General features: G+C 46.0%; 1 protein-coding gene across 1 annotated transcript in view; it reads right to left on the reverse strand.

The window, feature by feature from the left end:
• eefsec (eukaryotic elongation factor, selenocysteine-tRNA-specific) overlaps nt 1-20,986 on the reverse strand; it is a 406,572-nt gene that overhangs the window by 200,715 nt on the left and 184,871 nt on the right. Inside the window, exon 5 of the mRNA XM_048548098.2 lies at nt 1,241-1,873. Coding sequence (XP_048404055.1) covers nt 1,241-1,873 — 633 coding nt within the window. The remainder of the gene's footprint in view (nt 1-1,240; nt 1,874-20,986) is intronic.

Genomic DNA, 20,986 nt, shown 5'->3' on the forward strand with positions numbered 1-20,986 from the left:
GAAATTCAGTGTGGACTCAATGGGCCAACCAGCCTGCTTCTAAACTGTAGGGATTCTATGATCTACTGGACAATGTAGGTCAGTGAGCATATTTACAACTGTGAGTAAATTTTACATTAATAAAGGCATCTTTAATCCAACAACATTTGAAATCATTATTTAAACAAGAAAAATATTGTGGAATTGTTATCATTGCTCAAAATGTAGCTTGTTGCTGAAATTGGAGTTAGGGGACCACAGTAAAATTTGGGTATTCCAAGGATGAGATTTAAATGATCTAAACATCATTATCCTTGACTTCCTAAATTGGGAAAGTAAAATTAAATGCTTGAACAAACATGACGCTTTTAAAAGGAGGTTGGGTGAGTACACAAAGAAGAAAGGAATAAAAGGATATGCAGACAAAATGGGATGGGAGTGGGGAGATTGTATGAAACATGAACATAAACATCGATGAGTTGGGTCAAGTGGCCTGTTAGTCTGCTACAATCCATAAAATTATTGTCGGAACTTAATAGACCTATCACAGGGACAATTTCTAAATATGCACTTTGAGGAATAAATCATGAAGTAACAGCAGGTTATGGTTGATTTCTCATGAAAATGGGCTAGTAAATAGGGTCATAGAATCATACAGCATGGAAATAGACCCTTTGGTCCAACTCATCCCTGCCGACCAAGTTTCGCAGACTAAACTAGCCCCATTTGCCTGCATTTAGCCTATATCCCCTTAAACCTTACCTATTCATGTACCTGTCCAAATGTCTTTTAACTATAACCTGCATCTAGCACTTCCGCTGGCAGTCACTCATAAATCTCCTACACTCCACTGAAAAAACTTCCAACCTATCCTTATAACTCAGATCCTTGTGTCCCAGTAACATTTGACACCTTTTTCTGAACCCTGTCCAATTTAATAATATCCTTCCCATAGCAGAGCAACCACACCTGTACATAGTACTCCAGAAGTAGCTTCACTGATGTCCTGTACAACTGCAAAATGATGCCCCAAATCTGACACTCAATGGTCTGAGCAATGAAGACAAGTGTGAAAAAGGCCTTCTTAACAACCCTGACTACCTGTGATACAACTTTCAAAGAATTATGTACCTGAACATCTAGGTCTCTTTGTTCAACAACACTATCTCATTGCAACACTTCTTTTCAGCCATTCCAACATCAAACTCAAGGCAGACATCAAAAGGAGGTGCCCAGTAACAAGCATATCAGATTTGCTCACCCTTTCCACTTGTCCCTCTTTGAGTTTCAGCTTGAAGACCTTCAGCTTAGGCAGAGAGACTTCCGCATAGTTTTTTTCCTCAAAACCTTCCAGCAAGACTCCATGAAAAGCAAGCCGACAGGTATTGGAATGAATGTCAGTGTCGAGCTTGGATCCTATAACCAGGCACAGCTTGGGGCATGTCACTGGTTTCTCAAACTCCAACAGGGCCCACTGCTGCCTGGGTACTTTGCTTCCATCTGCTTGGCTTTTATCAACACCAACATCCTTGGCCTGTGAGAGGTATTCTTCCTGATAGAGGTATTCTCTGTCAAAGAGAAAACAATCCATCACAGGCTCCCTGTCAAAATCCTCAATGGCAGGACTGAAGAATGTCACCCTTCCCATGACCGTTTCGTGGCCAACCGTAATATGGAACTTTGCTTTGGTGTGGACCGATCCTTTGTAATAAAGTATTTTCTTCACAGAGATTATGGCAGCGTACAAGGTACACAGAGACTCTGGGGCACAGACCACGCCTCGCTCAAGCTGTTTAGGGTCAAACTGAGTGACACAGATCCCTACTCGGTCACCTTGGATGGCAGTGCACACTGGCTGACGGAACATTTGCATGGTTTTGACCTTCCGACTGACCTACAAAGACAAAAACCAAGAAAAAAAATGAGCAAAAGAAGATTGAAAAAAAAGGCAGAAACTCAGTGAAGTTAAATTCCTGAAGGAAATATTATCACAAAACCCTTAGGCCATTGGGGCATATAAATTATGCATGCTTATCCTCTGTACGCTAAAACACAAAAGCCATTTACTTGCTCGACTATGATTAATATTGTACAAACGCTGGATCCTTGGCTTCTAATAAAAAGATGACCATTTTTAGAACTTGCATGTTATTACTCCAGGCTTTGAAATCAAATGCCACATCTCGCCTGCCTGACTTATTATAATACAGGATATGGCAGGACAGGAGATCTATATTCGTAAACACATGGTAGCAAGAGCCAGACAGAGGCAGAAGTCTCTGAATTTATTGCAAAAGATTCCATGAGATGAAGAACTGATTTAAAAATCAGCAATGCAAAAACAAAAATTGTAAAAAGGTTTTGCTTTATATCATCCATTCATGGAATGTGGTTGTCACCCTTAGTTGCCCTTTAGAAGTTGGTGGTGAGCTGCCTTCTTGAACAGCTGCAGTCCAAGTGGAAAACTAAAGAAAAACAAAAATTAAGAGCATGTGAGCAAGAAGGACATATCAATGTTCCATGATAATAAAGTGTGAAGCTGGATGAACACAGCAGGCCAAGCAGCATCTCAGGAGCACAAAAGCTGACGTTTCGGGCCTAGACCCTTCATCAGAGAGGGGGATGGGGGGAGGGAACTGGAATAAATAGGGAGAGAGGGGGAGGCGGACCGAAGATGGAGAGTAAAGAAGATAGGTGGAGAGGGTGTAGGTGGGGAGGTAGGGAGGGGATAGGTCAGTCCAGGGAAGACGGACAGGTCGAGGAGGTGGGATGAGGTTAGTAGGTAGCTGGGGGTGCGGCTTGGGGTGGGAGGAAGGGATGGGTGAGAGGAAGAACCGGTTAGGGAGGCAGAGACAGGTTGGACTGGTTTTGGGATGCAGTGGGTGGGGGGGAAGAGCTGGGCTGGTTGTGTGGTGCAGTGGGGGGAGGGGATGAACTGGGCTGGTTTAGGGATGCAGTGGGGGAAGGGGAGATTTTGAAACTGGTGAAGTCCACATTGATACCATATGGCTGCAGGGTTCCCAGGCGGAATATGAGTTGCTGTTCCTGCAACCTTCGGGTGGCATCATTGTGGCAGTGCAGGAGGCCCATGATGGACATGTCATCAAGAGAATGGGAGGGGGAGTGGAAATGGTTTGCGACTGGGAGGTGCAGTTGTTTGTTGCGAACTGAGCGGAGGTGTTCTGCAAAGCGGTCCCCAAGCCTCCGCTTGGTTTCCCCAATGTAGAGAAAGCCGCACCGGGTACAGTGGATGCAGTATACCACATTGGCAGATGTGCAGGTGAACCTCTGCTTAATGTGGAATGTCATCTTGGGGCCTGGGATGGGGGTGAGGGAGGAGGTGTGGGGACAAGTGTAGCATTTCCTGCGGTTGCAGGGCAAGGTGCCGGGTGTGGTGGGGTTGGAGGGCAGTGTGGAGCGAACAAGGGAGTCACGGAGAGAGTGGTCTCTCCGGAAAGCAGACAGGGGTGGGGATGGAAAAATGTCTTGGGTGGTGGGGTCGGATTGTAAATGGCGGAAGTGTCGGAGGATAATGCGTTGTATCCGGAGGTTGGTAGGGTGGTGTGTGAGAACGAGGGGGATCCTCTTGGGGCGGTTGTGGCGGGGGCGGGGTGTGAGGGATGTGTCGCGGGAAATGCGGGAGACGCGGTCAAGGGCGTTCTCAATCACCGTGGGGGGGAAGTTGCGGTCCTTAAAGAACTTGGACATCTGGGATGTGCGGGAGTGGAATGTCTTATCGTGGGAGCAGATGCGGCGGAGGCGGAGGAATTGGGAATAGGGGATGGAATTTTTGCAGGAGGGTGGGTGGGAGGAGGTGTATTCTAGGTAGCTGTGGGAGTCGGTGGGCTTGAAATGGACATCAGTTACAAGCTGGTTGCCTGAGATGGAGACTGAGAGGTCCAGGAAGGTGAGGGATGTGCTGGAGATGGCCCAGGTGAACTGAAGGTTGGGGTGGAAGGTGTTGGTGAAGTGGATGAACTGTTCGAGCTCCTCTGGGGAGCAAGAGGCGGCGCCGATACAGTCATCAATGTACCGGAGGAAGAGGTGGGGTTTGGGGCCTGTGTAGGTGCGGAAGATGGACTGTTCCACGTAACCTACAAAGAGGCAGGCATAGCTGGGGCCCATGCGGGTGCCCATGGCCACCCCCTTAGTCTGTAGGAAGTGGGAGGAGTCAAAAGAGAAGTTGTTGAGTGTGAGGACGAGTTCCGCTAGGCGGATGAGAGTGTCGGTGGAGGGGGCCTGGTCGGGCCTGCGGGACAGGAAGAAGCGGAGGGCCTTGAGGCCATCTCCATGCGGAATGCAGGTGTACAGGGACTGGACGTCCATGGTGAATATGAGGTGTTGGGGGCCAGGGAATTGGAAGTCCTGGAGGAGGTGGAGGGCGTGGGTGGTGTCACGGACATAGGTGGGGAGTTCCTGGACCAAAGGGGAGAAAATGGAGTCCAGATAGGTGGAGATGAGTTCGGTGGGGCAGGAGCAGGCTGAGACGATGGGTCGACCAGGGCAGGCAGGTTTGTGGATTTTGGGAAGGAGATAGAAACGGGCCGTGCGGGGTTGGGGAACAATGAGGTTGGAGGCTGTGGGTGGGAGGTCCCCTGAGGTGATGAGGTCATGAATGGTGTTGGAGATGATGGTTTGGTGCTCGGGTGTGGGGTCATGATCGAGGAGGCGGTAGGAGGTGGTGTCGGAGAGTTGGCGTCTGGCCTCGGCGATGTAGAGGTCAGTACGCCATACTACCACTGCGCCACCCTTGTCTGCGGGTTTGATGGTGAGGTTGGGGTTGGATCTGCGGGTTTGATGGTGAGGTTGGGGTTGCCACCCTGAGCCCTGCCGAATCTTCACCATCCCCCCAGACCTCCCACTGACTGAGGACGAACGGTCAGTCCTGAGCAAGGGGCTCACCTTTGTCCCCCTACAACCACACATCAACGAATACCAGTCACGGTCGGACATAGAGCAGTTTTTCCGCCGTCTTCGCCTGCATGCCTACTTCTTCAACCGGGAACCTAACCCTCCTTCCACTGACCCCTTCACCCGCTTCCAACACAAGTCCTCCTCCTGGGCACCACCCCCAGGGCTCCTAGCCTGCCTCGACCTCTTCATCTCCAACTGCCGTCGAGACATTAACCGCCTCAACCTCTCCACCCCTCTCACCCACTCCAACCTCTCCCCCGCAGAACGGGCAGCCCTCCGCTCCCTCCGCTCCAACCCCAACCTCACCATCAAACCCGCAGACAAGGGTGGCGCAGTGGTAGTATGGCGTACTGACCTCTACATCGCCGAGGCCAGACGCCAACTCTCCGACACCACCTCCTACCGCCTCCTCGATCATGACCCCACACCCGAGCACCAAACCATCATCTCCAACACCATTCATGACCTCATCACCTCAGGGGACCTCCCACCCACAGCCTCCAACCTCATTGTTCCCCAACCCCGCACGGCCCGTTTCTATCTCCTTCCCAAAATCCACAAACCTGCCTGCCCTGGTCGACCCATCGTCTCAGCCTGCTCCTGCCCCACCGAACTCATCTCCACCTATCTGGACTCCATTTTCTCCCCTTTGGTCCAGGAACTCCCCACCTATGTCCGTGACACCACCCACGCCCTCCACCTCCTCCAGGACTTCCAATTCCCTGGCCCCCAACACCTCATATTCACCATGGACGTCCAGTCCCTGTACACCTGCATTCCGCATGGAGATGGCCTCAAGGCCCTCCGCTTCTTCCTGTCCCGCAGGCCCGACCAGGCCCCCTCCACCGACACTCTCATCCGCCTAGCGGAACTCGTCCTCACACTCAACAACTTCTCTTTTGACTCCTCCCACTTCCTACAGACTAAGGGGGTGGCCATGGGCACCCGCATGGGCCCCAGCTATGCCTGCCTCTTTGTAGGTTACGTGGAACAGTCCATCTTCCGCACCTACACAGGCCCCAAACCCCACCTCTTCCTCCGGTACATTGATGACTGTATCGGCGCCGCCTCTTGCTCCCCAGAGGAGCTCGAACAGTTCATCCACTTCACCAACACCTTCCACCCCAACCTTCAGTTCACCTGGGCCATCTCCAGCACATCCCTCACCTTCCTGGACCTCTCAGTCTCCATCTCAGGCAACCAGCTTGTAACTGATGTCCATTTCAAGCCCACCGACTCCCACAGCTACCTAGAATACACCTCCTCCCACCCACCCTCCTGCAAAAATTCCATCCCCTATTCCCAATTCCTCCGCCTCCGCCGCATCTGCTCCCACGATAAGACATTCCACTCCCGCACATCCCAGATGTCCAAGTTCTTTAAGGACCGCAACTTCCCCCCCACGGTGATTGAGAACGCCCTTGACCGCGTCTCCCGCATTTCCCGCGACACATCCCTCACACCCCGCCCCCGCCACAACCGCCCCAAGAGGATCCCCCTCGTTCTCACACACCACCCTACCAACCTCCGGATACAACGCATTATCCTCCGACACTTCCGCCATTTACAATCCGACCCCACCACCCAAGACATTTTTCCATCCCCACCCCTGTCTGCTTTCCGGAGAGACCACTCTCTCCGTGACTCCCTTGTTCGCTCCACACTGCCCTCCAACCCCACCACACCCGGCACCTTGCCCTGCAACCGCAGGAAATGCTACACTTGTCCCCACACCTCCTCCCTCACCCCCATCCCAGGCCCCAAGATGACATTCCACATTAAGCAGAGGTTCACCTGCACATCTGCCAATGTGGTATACTGCATCCACTGTACCCGGTGCGGCTTTCTCTACATTGGGGAAACCAAGCGGAGGCTTGGGGACCGCTTTGCAGAACACCTCCGCTCAGTTCGCAACAAACAACTGCACCTCCCAGTCGCAAACCATTTCCACTCCCCCTCCCATTCTCTTGATGACATGTCCATCATGGGCCTCCTGCACTGTCACAATGATGCCACCCGAAGGTTGCAGGAACAGCAACTCATATTCCGCCTGGGAACCCTGCAGCCATATGGTATCAATGTGGACTTGACCAGCTTCAAAATCTCCCCTTCCCCCACTGCATCCCTAAACCAGCCCAGTTCATCCCCTCCCCCCACTGCACCACACAACCAGCCCAGCTCTTCCCCCCAACCCACTGCATCCCAAAACCAGTCCAACCTGTCTCTGCCTCCCTAACCGGTTCTTCCTCTCACCCATCCCTTCCTCCCACCCCAAGCCGCACCCCCAGCTACCTACTAACCTCATCCCACCTCCTCGACCTGTCCGTCTTCCCTGGACTGACCTATCCCCTCCCTACCTCCCCACCTACACCCTCTCCACCTATCTTCTTTACTCTCCATCTTCGGTCCGCCTCCCCCTCTCTCCCTATTTATTCCAGTTCCCTCCCCCCATCCCCCTCTCTGATGAAGGGTCTAGGCCCGAAACGTCAGCTTTTGTGCTCCTGAGATGCTGCTTGGCCTGCTGTGTTCATCCAGCTTCACACTTTATTATCTTGGATTCTCCAGCATCTGCAGTTCCCATTATCAATGTTCCATGTCCAGTTTTGCTCTTCTTCTCCAGAAGGCTGGAATATAGATTTGCCAGCATCCATAATCCTCCACTACTTCCTCAAAATCTGTGTACGAGCCAAGGTATTGAGGGCTAATAGGGCCACAAATGCTCAACATTCCACTTCCACCTTGAGTTAAATAAAAGTAGAGCCGGAAACATGCAACAGACCTGGCAATCACTGTGTAGCGAGAAAGTGTTTACAATTCCAGTTGAATACTACTCGTTTAACTGAGTAGACCGTTCATCCCCACCATTTTGGCTCGGGGCAACGAGGTCAAAGTTGAAACGCCATCTGTTACTCTGTTATTACTGCTATCTCAACATTGACTGACAAAGTAATTATTCAAATCAGCACAGATCAGCGAAACAGTTGTATTCCAACTGAGTTACAAGGGGAGCTACACAGAATGCTGAATAATACTTCTATTCACAAAGGGTGTTGTGAGAATCACTGAACTATTAGGAACTTGTCAGGAATTCAAGTGTCACCCCACCTTCAACATTGACTTCCTTCACAACTATTGTACATTGAAAACAGTGTGTACCAGCTACAAGATGTGCAGCAATAAATAACCAAGACTCATTTAAGGACAAGGTCAGGACGCAAAAGAACACAACATCCTGCAAGTTCCTCACCAAGTTACACCTCCAACACACATCATTCCTCACTTGGAACTACAGCACCTTCCTTCACTGTCTCTGGGTCGAAATCGTGGAACTCATGTTCCAACAGCACCATGGATATACTTAAACCCTTCCCTCCATCATAAACTCAGAAGTGGGGATGTTCACCGATGACTGCACAATGTTCAGCAGCATTCACGACTCCTCAGATACTGAAGCAGTCTCTGTTCAGCTCAGAGGCTAGGAATACTGTAATGAGTAACTCACCTCCTGACTCCCCAAAGCCTGTCCACCATCTACAAGGCACAGGTCAGGAATGTGATGGAATACTCCCCAATTGCCTGGATGGGTGCAGCTCCAACAACACTCAAGAAACTTGACACCATCCAGTGCAATGCAGCCCACATGACTGGCACCACATCCACAAACATCCAATCACTCCACCACCAGTGCTCAGTATCAGCAGTGTATACTACCTACGAGGTACAATGCAGAAATTCATCAAAGATCCTTAGGTAGCACCTCCCAAACCCACGACCACTTCTATCAAAAAGGGCAGCAGATACATGGGAATACCACCCCCTGCAAGTTCCCCTCCAAGCCACTCACCATCCTGAGCTGGAAACATATCGTTGTCGCTGGATCAAAATTATGAATTCCCTCCATAATAGTTTTTTAAGTCAAGCAACAGCTCTTGGACTGTAGTGGTTCAAAAAGGCAAATCACCGCTACTTTCTCAAGAGCAACTAGGGATGGGCAATAGATGCCCATATTCCACAAATGGATAAAATAAAACATATCAGACCAGAGCTACACAAGAAAGCAGCTCATCACTATATTCTCTGGGGTAATTATGGATGGGCTATAAATGCTGGCATAGACAGTAATGCTCACGTACTCTGAATGTCAATTTAGATTGGATATGGCATACATTGGTGAAGCAATGAATGGATGCTTACATTCTTCTGAGTGTTGCACTGATTGTAAAACATGGATACCAAACTTTAAATTTAACATCCAACATCTGATTTTTATGCCTGGGACCTAAGAAGGGTTAGTTTTTTTTCAGAAAGAAGAAAACACTAACTTCAGCTGGCTATAATAGTCACCAAATCAGTTTGAGTCAGACTGATGAAACCAATAATACCAGATAAACAAAGACAGTCTTAGCACACATTAACATTTTACTGAAACGCACTGAAACTCAGTCAGGTATAAAGATCCACTTTTCCCCCATTTTAGATTTACATATTTTCTACAGGCTTCACATATAAAGATGAAATTCGCCTGCAGATGACCCAGCGTGAAAAGCATGGGAATTCACAAAGGAGTTGTATTTGAGATACATCTTTTGGGTAGAATGGTAAAAAAAAACAAGATGGATTTGTAAAGAACCTGTAGGTTCTCGCACTCTCCCAGTTTTCTTCTCAACATCTCAAAAATTAGCACCCACAATAAGACAAACTGGAGAAATATTCACTAATTGAGAACTCAAGGATTATTTAAAATTCTCCACCACAGCATATAAGACTCAAGACATCAACTAAACAGCTATGATAATAAAATGTGAGGCTGGACGAACACAGCAGGCCAAGCAGCATCTCAGGAGCACAAAAGCTTCAAATCCTTGAATTGTTATAGTTGAATCAAGACCATAGCTGTTTAGTTTCAGAGATAATGGGAACTGCAGATGCTGGAGATTCCAAGATAATAAAATGTGAGGCTGGACGAACACAGCAGGCCAAGCAGCATCTCAGGATATATTACGTTTCGGGCCTAGACCCTTCATCAGAGAGGGGGATGGGGGGAGCACAACGCATTATCCTCCGACACTTCCGCCATTTACAATCCGACCCCACCACCCAAGACATTTTTCCATCCCCTCCCCTGTCTGCTTTCCGGAGAGACCACTCTCTCCGTGACTCCCTTGTTCGCTCCACACTGCCCTCCAACCCCACCACACCCGGCACCTTCCCCTGCAACCGCAGGAAATGCTACACTTGTCCCCACACCTCCTCCCTCACCCCCATCCCAGGCCCTAAGATGACATTCCACATCAAGCAGAGGTTCACCTGCACATCTGCCAATGTGGTATACTGCATCCACTGTACCCGGTGCGGCTTCCTCTACATTGGAGAAACCAAGCGGAGGCTTGGGGACCGCTTTGCAGAACACCTCCGCTCAGTTCGCAAAAAACAACTGCACCTCCCAGTCGCAAACCATTTCCACTCCCCCTCCCATTCTCTTGATGACATGTCCATCATGGGCCTCCTGCACTGCCACAATGATGCCACCCGAAGGTTGCAGGAACAGCAACTCATATTCCGCCTGGGAACCCTGCAGCCATATGGTATCAATGTGGACTTCACCAGTTTCAAAATCTCCCCTTCCCCTACTGCATCCCTCAACCAGCCCAGTTCGTCCCCTCCCCCCACTGCACCACACAACCAGCCCAGCTCTTCCCCCCCACCCACTGCATCCCAAAACCAGTCCAACCTGTCTCTGCCTCCCTAACCGGTTCTTCCTCTCACCCATCCCTTCCTCCCACCCCAAGCCGCACCCCCCGCTACCTACTAACCTCATCCCACCTCCTTGACCTGTCCGTCTTCCCTGGACTGACCTATCCCCTCCCTACCTCCCCACCTACACTCTCTCCACCTATCTTCTTTACTCTCCATCTTCGGTCCGCCTCCCCCTCTCTCCCTATTTATTCCAGTTCCCTCCCCCCATCCCCCTCTCTGATGAAGGGTCTAGGCCCGAAACGTAATATATCCTGAGATGCTGCTTGGCCTGCTGTGTTCGTCCAGCCTCACATTTTATTATCTTGGAATCTCCAGCATCTGCAGTTCCCATTATCTCTGAAACTAAACAGCTATGGTCTTGATTCAACTATAACAATTCAAGGATTTGAAGAACTTTTCAAATTATATATTCTTTACTTTCCTAATGCACTAAACGTGCTTTTTTAAAAATCTTTCTACAGGTATTAGTGCATGTTTGATGTCACATTTTATTTTCTTTTCATAAGTAATAAAATGCCCCTTGCTTTCAATCAAGAAAACCTTGTACCTAGCTCCTTAATTTTAACTGGTACTATGTTCTAGCCGAAGCAAGATACAGCTATATCCTAAAAAACATTTAAAATATTTGGTGTGAGCAAACTGATTGTGTCTTAAAAATAGGGGAGCGAATTCACCACTGCTCACCTAACTCTAACAGTCAAGGGAACAATACAGAGATTCCTGGCTCTTTGCAGACTAAAAGGATCTTGACACTATTCAAAAGTATATACATTCTCCTGTTTTAATTTTACCCAGATAGAAACATGGGCGCAGGTTGTGACCTGACATCATTTCTGAGGCATTGGAATCTCACATGGAAATTATTTTTCAACAAGTATTGAACAAGAATGATTAACCTACTGTTATAGCACAGACAGGCATGTTAGTCTGCACATGTAACGAGGTTGTCAGGTATTGCTTTCATTATAATCACTCAAATACTTGCTGCTGTCTAAAATAGATCACTGCATTACTTGCAAATTATGACGAAGTGAAAATCCCAAGTAACTGAGTTACATTTTATGGAAATCTGTACAATAAAGTTCTGAGGTCTGTGAAAGTTATGAATGGGAACACCAAAAAAACTAAAATAGCTTCCCTACTTCCTTGAACAAAAAGTAAGCAGGGTACAATAATAATTTACAACATTAAACAGGAAATACAGATGTTAGAAATACGTCAGTTTCTGCAGGTTATTAGGATTATGAGAAAATATAGGCACAACAAAAGAGCAACAGGGAATGATGTGAGGAAAATAGACAAGGAAAAAGAGGACAGAGGAATGGCACAAATGACAGATAAAGGAGGAAGCGATAAAAAGGAAAGCAGGGAGGCAGACAAGAGGGGGAACAGGAGGAGGTGAGACAGGCGGAAAGCGAACAGCATAAATAAACAACAAAGACAGAAACAAAGAGGGAGGAAAGAAGGGTCAAAACAAGCAATGGAAGAAACAGCTGACCAAAAGAAAGGGAGGGAGACAAGAAGGAAAGGAAATGAAGAAGAAAGAAGAGGGAAGAATGGATGAAAGAAAAATAATAAACGCAGAAAGCAACAGCAAGAAATAGAAGGAAGATTTAGACAAGAAATTATATTTAGGTTCATCATATAATTATTATCAAACTATTTGTATATACGTTTGTGAGTATAATGACTTAGCCTTTCGCTGAGGAATTAGTTTTGGAATATACGTGGGAATACAAATGTTCAAGATCCTTTTTAATACCTACTGTATATTAAAATATGGAATCTTCAAATGACTATTTTAATATCAAAATGCAATCACTCTAACATTGTTAATGAAAACCTGCAATAATGCAGAATCCAGAGTGCCTTAGTACTAGAAGCACCTTCTGAGCACTAGAATACAATATTTACTTCAGAGGACTTACAGTGATCTGTCAGGGATCCAATTTTATACAGTGAAATACTAACTGGATGAAGCATTTCAAGGATTCACAAATTAAAAATCACACAGAGGGCTAGTTACCCTGGTGAGGGCTTAAGGGATTTATCCCCTGTTAACTGACTTTCTAAGTACAGGAAAGGTCAGGTCACAACCTGCCAGTGTTTTGGAGTCACAGCATTGAGTCATTCAGAAAAAACAAAAATCAATTTGCAGATTAAATGTAGGTGGGTAAATGCGCTCAATCTTTTCCATATGTAGTAATGATAATCAATGGAGCGAAGCACTTGTGTGGTCATATTTCTTTTCAATTTAAGGGAAGTTTGAACAGGGGATAATCAGTCATTTCAAAATTACACCCTGGTATACTCCACAATTAACTGTGAGGAGATAATTACTTGTTCAATGTATGAAGCACACATTTGCAAGGAGATCACAATGGTGTCCAAACTTAAGTGACATTTGGAGCACAAATTCATTAACAACAATTTGCATTTACGTTGCTTCCTTAAACAGCATGTGCCAAGCTGTTTCACAGCAGTAACTATGAAAAGAAATTGGATACTAAGTCATATAAAAGAGATTAAGATAGATGAATGAAAGCTTGGTCAATGAGGTTGATTTTCAGAAGCAAAAACAGAAATTCTTGGAAAATGTCTGCAGGTCTGGCAGCATTTTAGAAGCAAAATCAGAAATTCTTGGAAAAGCTCAGCAGGACGATATCATGGAGAGAAATCGGAGGTAACGTTTCAGGTTCAGTGATCCTTCTTCAGAACTTATGAGAGCTAAAAGGGTGTCCACAGATGCTGCCAGACCCGCTGAGCTTTTCCATCAGTTTCTGCTTTTGATTCTGATTTCCAGCATCAGCACTTTTATTTTAGATGTGCAGAAGCATCTTGAAGAGAATATAGAGGTAAACAGGTGGGAACATTTCAAGCAGGAATTCCAAAGATCAGAGCCTAGACAGCGGAAGGTATGGTTGTCAATGATGGAGTGGTTTACTTTTGGGATTTGCAAGAATCCAGAATTAGAGAAATCTAGGCAAATTACCAACTTTCTGACAAAGATTACAAACCCAGCTGAAATCTAACTCAAAAACATTCTACATACAACACTTTCAGTAATATATTCTTTCATGGTATATGAGAGTCACTGACTTAGACAGCAATTAGAGCCAATCGCTAATTCCTATTAACAAGGTGATGGTGAACTGCCCTCGTCAAATGCTGCAGTCCATTTACTGTAGGAACACCGACAATGCTGATGTGGGAAGGATGGTGGGGTGGGTGGGGGATAGAGAGAGAGAGAGACAGAGAGAGAGAGAGAGAGAGAGAGAGAGAGAGAGAGAGAGAGAGAGAGAGAGAGAGAGAGAGAGAGAGAGAGCGCGCGCGCCAGGATTTTGACTACTCGACAGTGGATGGACAACAAAACAATTCCAAGTCAGAATAGTCATGGTTTTAAGACAGTGAGATACAGTAACAGAAGTTAGGCCATTCAGCCCATTGAGTCTGCTCCACTATTCAACCATAGCTGATAAATTTCTCAACCCCATTCTCCCACTTTCTCCACGTAACCCTTGAACCCCTTGATAATCAAGAACCTATCTATCTCCGTCTTAAATGTATTCAATGACCTGGCCTCCACAGCCTTCTGTGGCAGTGAATTCCATAGATTCACCACTCTCTGGCTGAAGAAGTTTCTCCTTATCTCCGTTCTAAAAGGTCTTGCCTTTACTCTAAGGCTGTGCCCTCAGGTCCCAGTCTCTCCTTCCAATGGAAACATCTTGCCAACATCCACTCGTTCCAGGCCATTCAGTATTCTATATGTTTCAATTAGACTCCTCCCTCATCCTTCAAACCTCCAGCGAGAACAGACCCTTAGTCCTCAAACATTCCTCATATGTTAAGCCTTTCATTCCTGGGATCATTCTCGTGAACTTCTTCTGGACCCGCTCCAGGACCAGTACATCTTTCCTAAGGTATGGGGCCCAAAGTTGTACATAATACTCTGAACATGGTCTGACCAGAGCCTTATAAAGCCTCAAAGTATATCCCTGCTTTTATATTGTAGTCCTCTTAAAATAAATGCCAACATCATACTTACCTTCCTACATATCAACTCAACCAGCAAGTTTACGTTAAGATAATCCTGGATGAGAACACCCAAATCCCTTTGCAATTCAGATTTCTGGATTATCTTCCCATTTATACAATAGTTCATGTCTCTAATTCTCCCACCAAAGTGCATGATCTCACACTTTCCCACATTGTATCCCAATTGCCACTTCTTTGCCCAGTCTCCTAACCTGTCCAAATCCTTCTACAGCCTCCCTGTCTCCTCAATACTACCTGTCCCTCCACCTATTTTTGTCTCGTCTGCAAACTTAGCCAGAATATCCTCAGTTCCTTCATCTAGATCATTAATATATGAAGTGAAAAGTTGTGGTCCCAACACTGATCCTTGCAGAGCACCACTAGTCACTGACTTCCATCCTGGGACAGACACTTTTCTCTCCACTCTCTGTTTCCTGTCAATCTTCTATCCATGCTAATGCCTTGCCCCTAACACCTTGGGCCCTTATCTTACTCAGCAGCTTCCTGTGCGGCACCTTGTCAAAGGCCATCTGGAAGTAGATAACATTGATTGGCTCTCCTTTGTCTAACCTGCTCATTACTTCCTCAAAGAGTTCTAACAGATTTTTCAGGAATGACTCCCCTTAATGAAACCATTGCTGACTTTGCCCCATGCACTTCCAAGGATTCAGAAATCTCATCCTTCACAACCGGCTCCAAAATCTTACCCACGACCTATAATTTCCCATCTTTTGCCTTACTCCCTTCTTAAACAAGGAGGTTATATTACTGATTTTTGGTCCTCTGGGACCTTCCTGCCTCCAGCGATTCCTGAAAAATCACACTAACATCTCCACTATCTCTTCAGTTCTCTCCTTCAGAACTCTGGGGTGTAGTCCATCTGGTCCATTTATCCACCTTCAACCCTTTCAGTTTTTCTAGCACCTTCTCCTTGGTGATGGTTACTATATTCACCTATGCTCTGCCCAAACACCCCCGCCGACTGTCTTGAACTTTTGGGATATTACTCGTGTCTTCTAGCATGAAGACTGACGCAAAGTACTTATTCCATTCCTAAGCCATTTCTTTGTTTCCCATTACTACTTCTTCAGCATCATTTTCCAGCAGTTCAATGCCCACGTCTGCATCACTTTTAACCTTTACATACCTAAATGGACTTCTTCAATCTTCTTTTATATTACTGGTTACCTGACCCTCATATTTAATCTTCTCCTTCCTTATTTCCTTTTTCATTGTCATCTGTTGGATTTGTAGACTTTCTAATCCTCTGGTTTCCGGCTGTCCTTTGTCACATTCTATGCTTTCTCTTTTGCTTTTATGCTGTCTCTGACTTCCTTTGTCAGCCATGATTGCCTCATCCTCCTTTTAGTATACTTCTTCTCCATCTGGATGAACTTTTGCTGTGTCTCCCAAATTACTCCCAGAAACTCCTGCCATTGCTGTTCCATTGTCTTTCCTGCTAGGCTCCTCTCCCAGTCATTTCTGCTCAGCTCCCCCTCATGCCACTGTAGTTGTCTTGATTCAACTGTAATACCATTACCTCTGATTCCACCTGCTCCTTCTCAAATTGCAGAGTAAATTCTATCATGTTATGGTCACTGCCTTCTAAAGAATCCTTCACCTTAAGCTCCCTTATCAAGTCTGCCTCATTGCACATCACCAAATCCAGTACTGCCTGTTCCCTAGTGGACTCCACCACAAGCTGCTCCAAAAAGCCATCTCATAAACATTCCACAAGCTCCTTTTCTTGCGATCCACTACCAACCTGATTTTCCCAGTCCACCTGCATATTGAAATCCCCCATGATCACTGTAACCTTGCCTTTCTTACACCCCTTTTCTATCTCCTGGTGGATCTTATGCCCCATAACATGACGACTGTTTGGAGGCTTGTACATATCTCCCATTATGATTTTTTCATGTTTGCAGTTCCTCAATGCTACCTACACAGATTCTACATCATCTGACCCTATTTTGTTTCTTGCTATTAATTTAACTTCATTTCTTACTAACAAGGCAACCCCAACCTCTCTGCTCATCTGCCTGCCTTTTTGATACTTAACTCCCAGTCCTGATCCCCACACAGTCATGCCTCCATGATGCCCACCACATCATATCTGCCAATTTCTATTGGTGCCACAAGCTCATTTATCTTATGTTGTATACTGCATGCATTGGGATATAGACCTTCAGGCCTGTGCTTACTGCCCCTCTTATCATTGTCACTAGTTTCTCCTCCAGCTTGAGGTTTGATTCCTAACCCTTTCCAAACACTCTGTCCTATTTTGTATTCTTGAGACTTTAATAACCTCTCCCAGATTCTCCTTTCTTCTCATGTTTTTCCATGCAGTTGAATCCATCCCCACAAATGTTAACCTGCTGCTTTGTTTCCCATTGGCCATTATACTTCTTTGACGTTTTTTCCTTCCCTTCTCCTCTCACTTTCTGTTTTAAAGTTCTGTTGACCAGCCTATTTACCCTTTTCACTTGAACAATAATCCCTGCTCGCTTCAGGTGGAGATTGTCCCAATGGTACAGATCCCGCCTGTTCCAATATTGACGCAAGTGTCCCATGAAAAGGAGCCCCTCTTTCCCGAACCAATCTTTTAGCCACATGTTTACTTCCCTTATTCTCACGTCTCTATGCCAAATTGCACATGACTTGGGCAGTAATTCAGAGATTATAACTCTTGAGGACCTGTACTTGAATTTAGTTCCTGGTTCTTGATCCTGCTCCTGCCTGTGTTGTTTGTCCCCCTGGACCACAACACCTAGATCATCCCCCTCCATCTCCAACATCCTTTCAAAGCAGAGATGTTCCCCCACTTGGCACCAGGCAGATAACATACCATGCAGGACTCTTTGATCCTGCTTGCAAAGGATTCTAACTATTCCCTGAATTAGGGAATCCCCTATAACTACCACTTTGTCTTTTTGCTCCCCCACTTTCCACACAGAGAGCAAGTACCTCATTCTTGTTGGACAAGGTCAAGAGCTGAGGCTCCTCTGTTACTGAATGCAGGATCCCTTTACCTGCCTCACATACAGTGAAACCCTGCTGTCCCTGATCACTGACCGAATTTGTGGTACTTAATCTACCAGATCTGACCACGTGCTGAAACAGAGCGAACAGGTAACTCTCCTCCTCCTGAATGTGCCGCTGTATCCGAAGCTCGGACTCCAGCTCATCAACTCTGAGCCAAAATTCCTTCAGCAACCAACAATTTCTGCTGATGTGGTCACTTCAGCTCGCAAAGCGATCAGCCATCTCCCACATCACACAGCGCAGCACATCACCTGCCCAGCCATCTCTCCGTAGTTAATTAATTTATTAGTTAGTTGATCTCTGGTTAGTTAATTATTTATTAATTCATTTTGCAGTGTTTGCTTCAATTCTTGGACCAATTTCTTACCAGCCAATCAGATGGCAGCCCCTCCTGTGATGTGCCCTTTATGTGACCAGTAAGTATGAGGTAAGTTAGATTTATACCAACCAGCTCCAGATGCTCCTCCCTCTGTCTGTGCTCCTTGGAAACAAGGCAGTGCATTCCTCAGGTAAGTTATATTTATATTACTGTACCCTGGGTGCTCCTCCCTCTGACTCTGCTTCTGGGAGCAAGGGTATCTGACATATGGTGGTGTTTCTGTGCATCTGCTGCCTTTGACCTTTCAGATGGAAGACCTGATGGTTTTAGTGGATGCTGTCAAAGGAGCTTTGGTGAGTTATTGCAATACAACTTGGAATTGGTTTACACTGCTGCTAAAAGTTGGCGGTGGAGGGCATGGATTTTTAAGATGAAGACTGGGACACCAGTCAAGTGGATATCATCAGGCTTCACCCAACCAGGTGAGTGGGGAGTATTCCCCAACACTCCTGACTTGTGCCTTGTAGACGGTGGGCAGTCTTTGGGGTGTCAGAAGGTGAGTTATTTGCTGCAGTATTCCCAGCCCCTCCTTGGCTCTTTTATGTGGCTGTTCCAGTTCTGTTCTTGGTCAATTGCAATCCCTGGATGGTGGCTGGGAGCGGGAGAGGGGAGAGAAGTCAAAGGACTGCCCCTGCAATTGCCTGGGATAACTGAACAACAAAACTCTTTTGGCAAAGGTTTTAAAAATTACTTAAAACAGGCAGGTGGATGCATTCAAATCAGGGGCAATTTAATTGTGTTGTTGCAACAGGCTTGAAAGGATGAATAGCCTCCTCTGCTCCCATGATTTCAAATGGAGAACAGGGGCACTGCAATCAGAAAGGTGGGACTGGAAGATGGAACTATAAAACTCTGTTGTGCAGATTGTTCCGAAAAAGGACAATGCAGGATCACTCAGTGCTTGTAACCTGATCTGTGCCTGTAAGCTCACTAGAGAAACCTGCACTCACTTGAAGGCTTGTTTCAATCAAAGAATTATTTAAGAAGCTCGACCTGGTTAATACTTTAATTTGTAAAATGGAAACCAGACAAAGTGGTATAAATCCTCCCCTGGTGGTAACTTGTCACATCATAAGATGACGGTTCGTGCTGTAGTGACCAACTCTGTTCAGTACAGCCTGGTGTGTCTCAGGAGCCCCATTCTGGCATGCCAATGCCCTTCCAATTAGCTAGCCTGACAGTGGACCTAGCCTATAATGCTGTCTCCTACTCATCATCATATACACTATCTTCACATCATCTCAAAAATATGAACAATCAGGACCTTATGACCAACGGTTGGATTGCTGTTCAGAATTTGGGTACATAGCACTCATCAACCCATTGAATGCAGCTAAATGTGTCTTTAACCTAGGAATCAGTGTACACCGAGAGTATCGGTATGTTCCAGGTGTTCAGTTGATAACCTTGTCCTGCAAAGAGATGCTAAGATTTGCCTGACCCAAGGAAAGTGGAAACTCTTCAGCCGTATCCCCTGCCTAGCATATGGTGTCTAGGTATCTCTCAGTCCTCCAGTAGATAAATAGGAAGGTGCACACTGAGTTCTTGCTGTCACCCTTTTTCAATTTTATATTTTTTAGGGTTAAATGGTCTGAAATATAGTGTCACCTTTAAAGCTGAGCAGATTGTCAATGCAAAATCAGGAGAACAAAGGTTACCAAATGAAATGGACGAAGAGCGATCAGGCTACAAATTGATGCCAATGCCTCCCTGCTAAGATTTTGGCTTCTAAAGTTCATTGATGCTTTCAAGAACCCATACATCAATTCCTTTCTGAAGTTTTTTATTATTTCAGATATTCAGCATCTGCCATATTTTACTTTTGTCCACCTGACTATCATAAAATCAACTCATTACCCAAGTCAACTAATTCAACTCAAACCAAATTAGATAAGGACAGATATGGGAACGAGGAGCAGGAGTAGGCCATTCAGCCCCTATGGCCAGCTTCACCGTATGACACAATTATGGCTGATCTCATCCTGGCCTCAATGCTACTTTCCTGCCAGCTCTTCATTAACCCTTCAACCAAATACTAACTAAAAGGCTGCCTGTCTCCTTAAATTTCTGTGTCCCCCCACATAGTCAAAGGGGAATTAAAGGAGTCCCAATGGAAGAAAGATACATGAAGTGGAAAGTGTTAAGGGAATTCGAGAGTTTTAAGCCAAGGCAGTTGAATAGCCATCAATGTGGTGCAATTAAAATTTGGTACATTAGAGATCGGAAATAAACCAGTGGAGATAGAAATGATAAAATCATGAGAAACAGCTGGAAAATACTGTGGTCCCTTGATCTGATTGTCAGCACAATCATGGCTGATTCTCTCCCTCAACTCCACTTTCCAGCCCATTCCCAGCATCCATTCTTTTCATGAGATTAAAAATATGTCCAAGTCAATCTTCAACATATTCAGCAATTGATTATATACAACTCTCTGGAGTAGAGAATTCCAAAGATTCACACCACCGAAAGAATTTCTCCTCAATTTAGACCTGAATAATTGACCCCTCTTCCTAAGATGAAGAGGCCACATTTTAGGCTCCCCATCCAGACAAAACCCTTTTCCTGGATCTAACTTGTAAAGCCCATTCACCATCTTTCGTGTTTGAGGAAGTTACATTTCTTCTAAACTCCAGACAGCATAGGTCAAATTCATTCAGCCTTTCATTCCAAGTCACATCTAAAAGCAAAGCCATCCTCCATGAAATAGGAAGGCCAAAATTGCCACTGAACTCTAGGTCTGGTCTCACCAAAGGTCTTTACAAGTGTACAAAGTTGCTTTCCTTATTCTTGTTCTCCAAGCTCCTTGCATTGAAGCCTAATATCCTGCCTGCCTTCCTAATTGTTTGATGTACTTGCATATTCTTTTTCCTTGTA

This window comes from Stegostoma tigrinum, chromosome 11 (genome assembly GCF_030684315.1).
Source record: "Stegostoma tigrinum isolate sSteTig4 chromosome 11, sSteTig4.hap1, whole genome shotgun sequence".
NCBI lineage: Eukaryota > Metazoa > Chordata > Chondrichthyes > Orectolobiformes > Stegostomatidae > Stegostoma > Stegostoma tigrinum.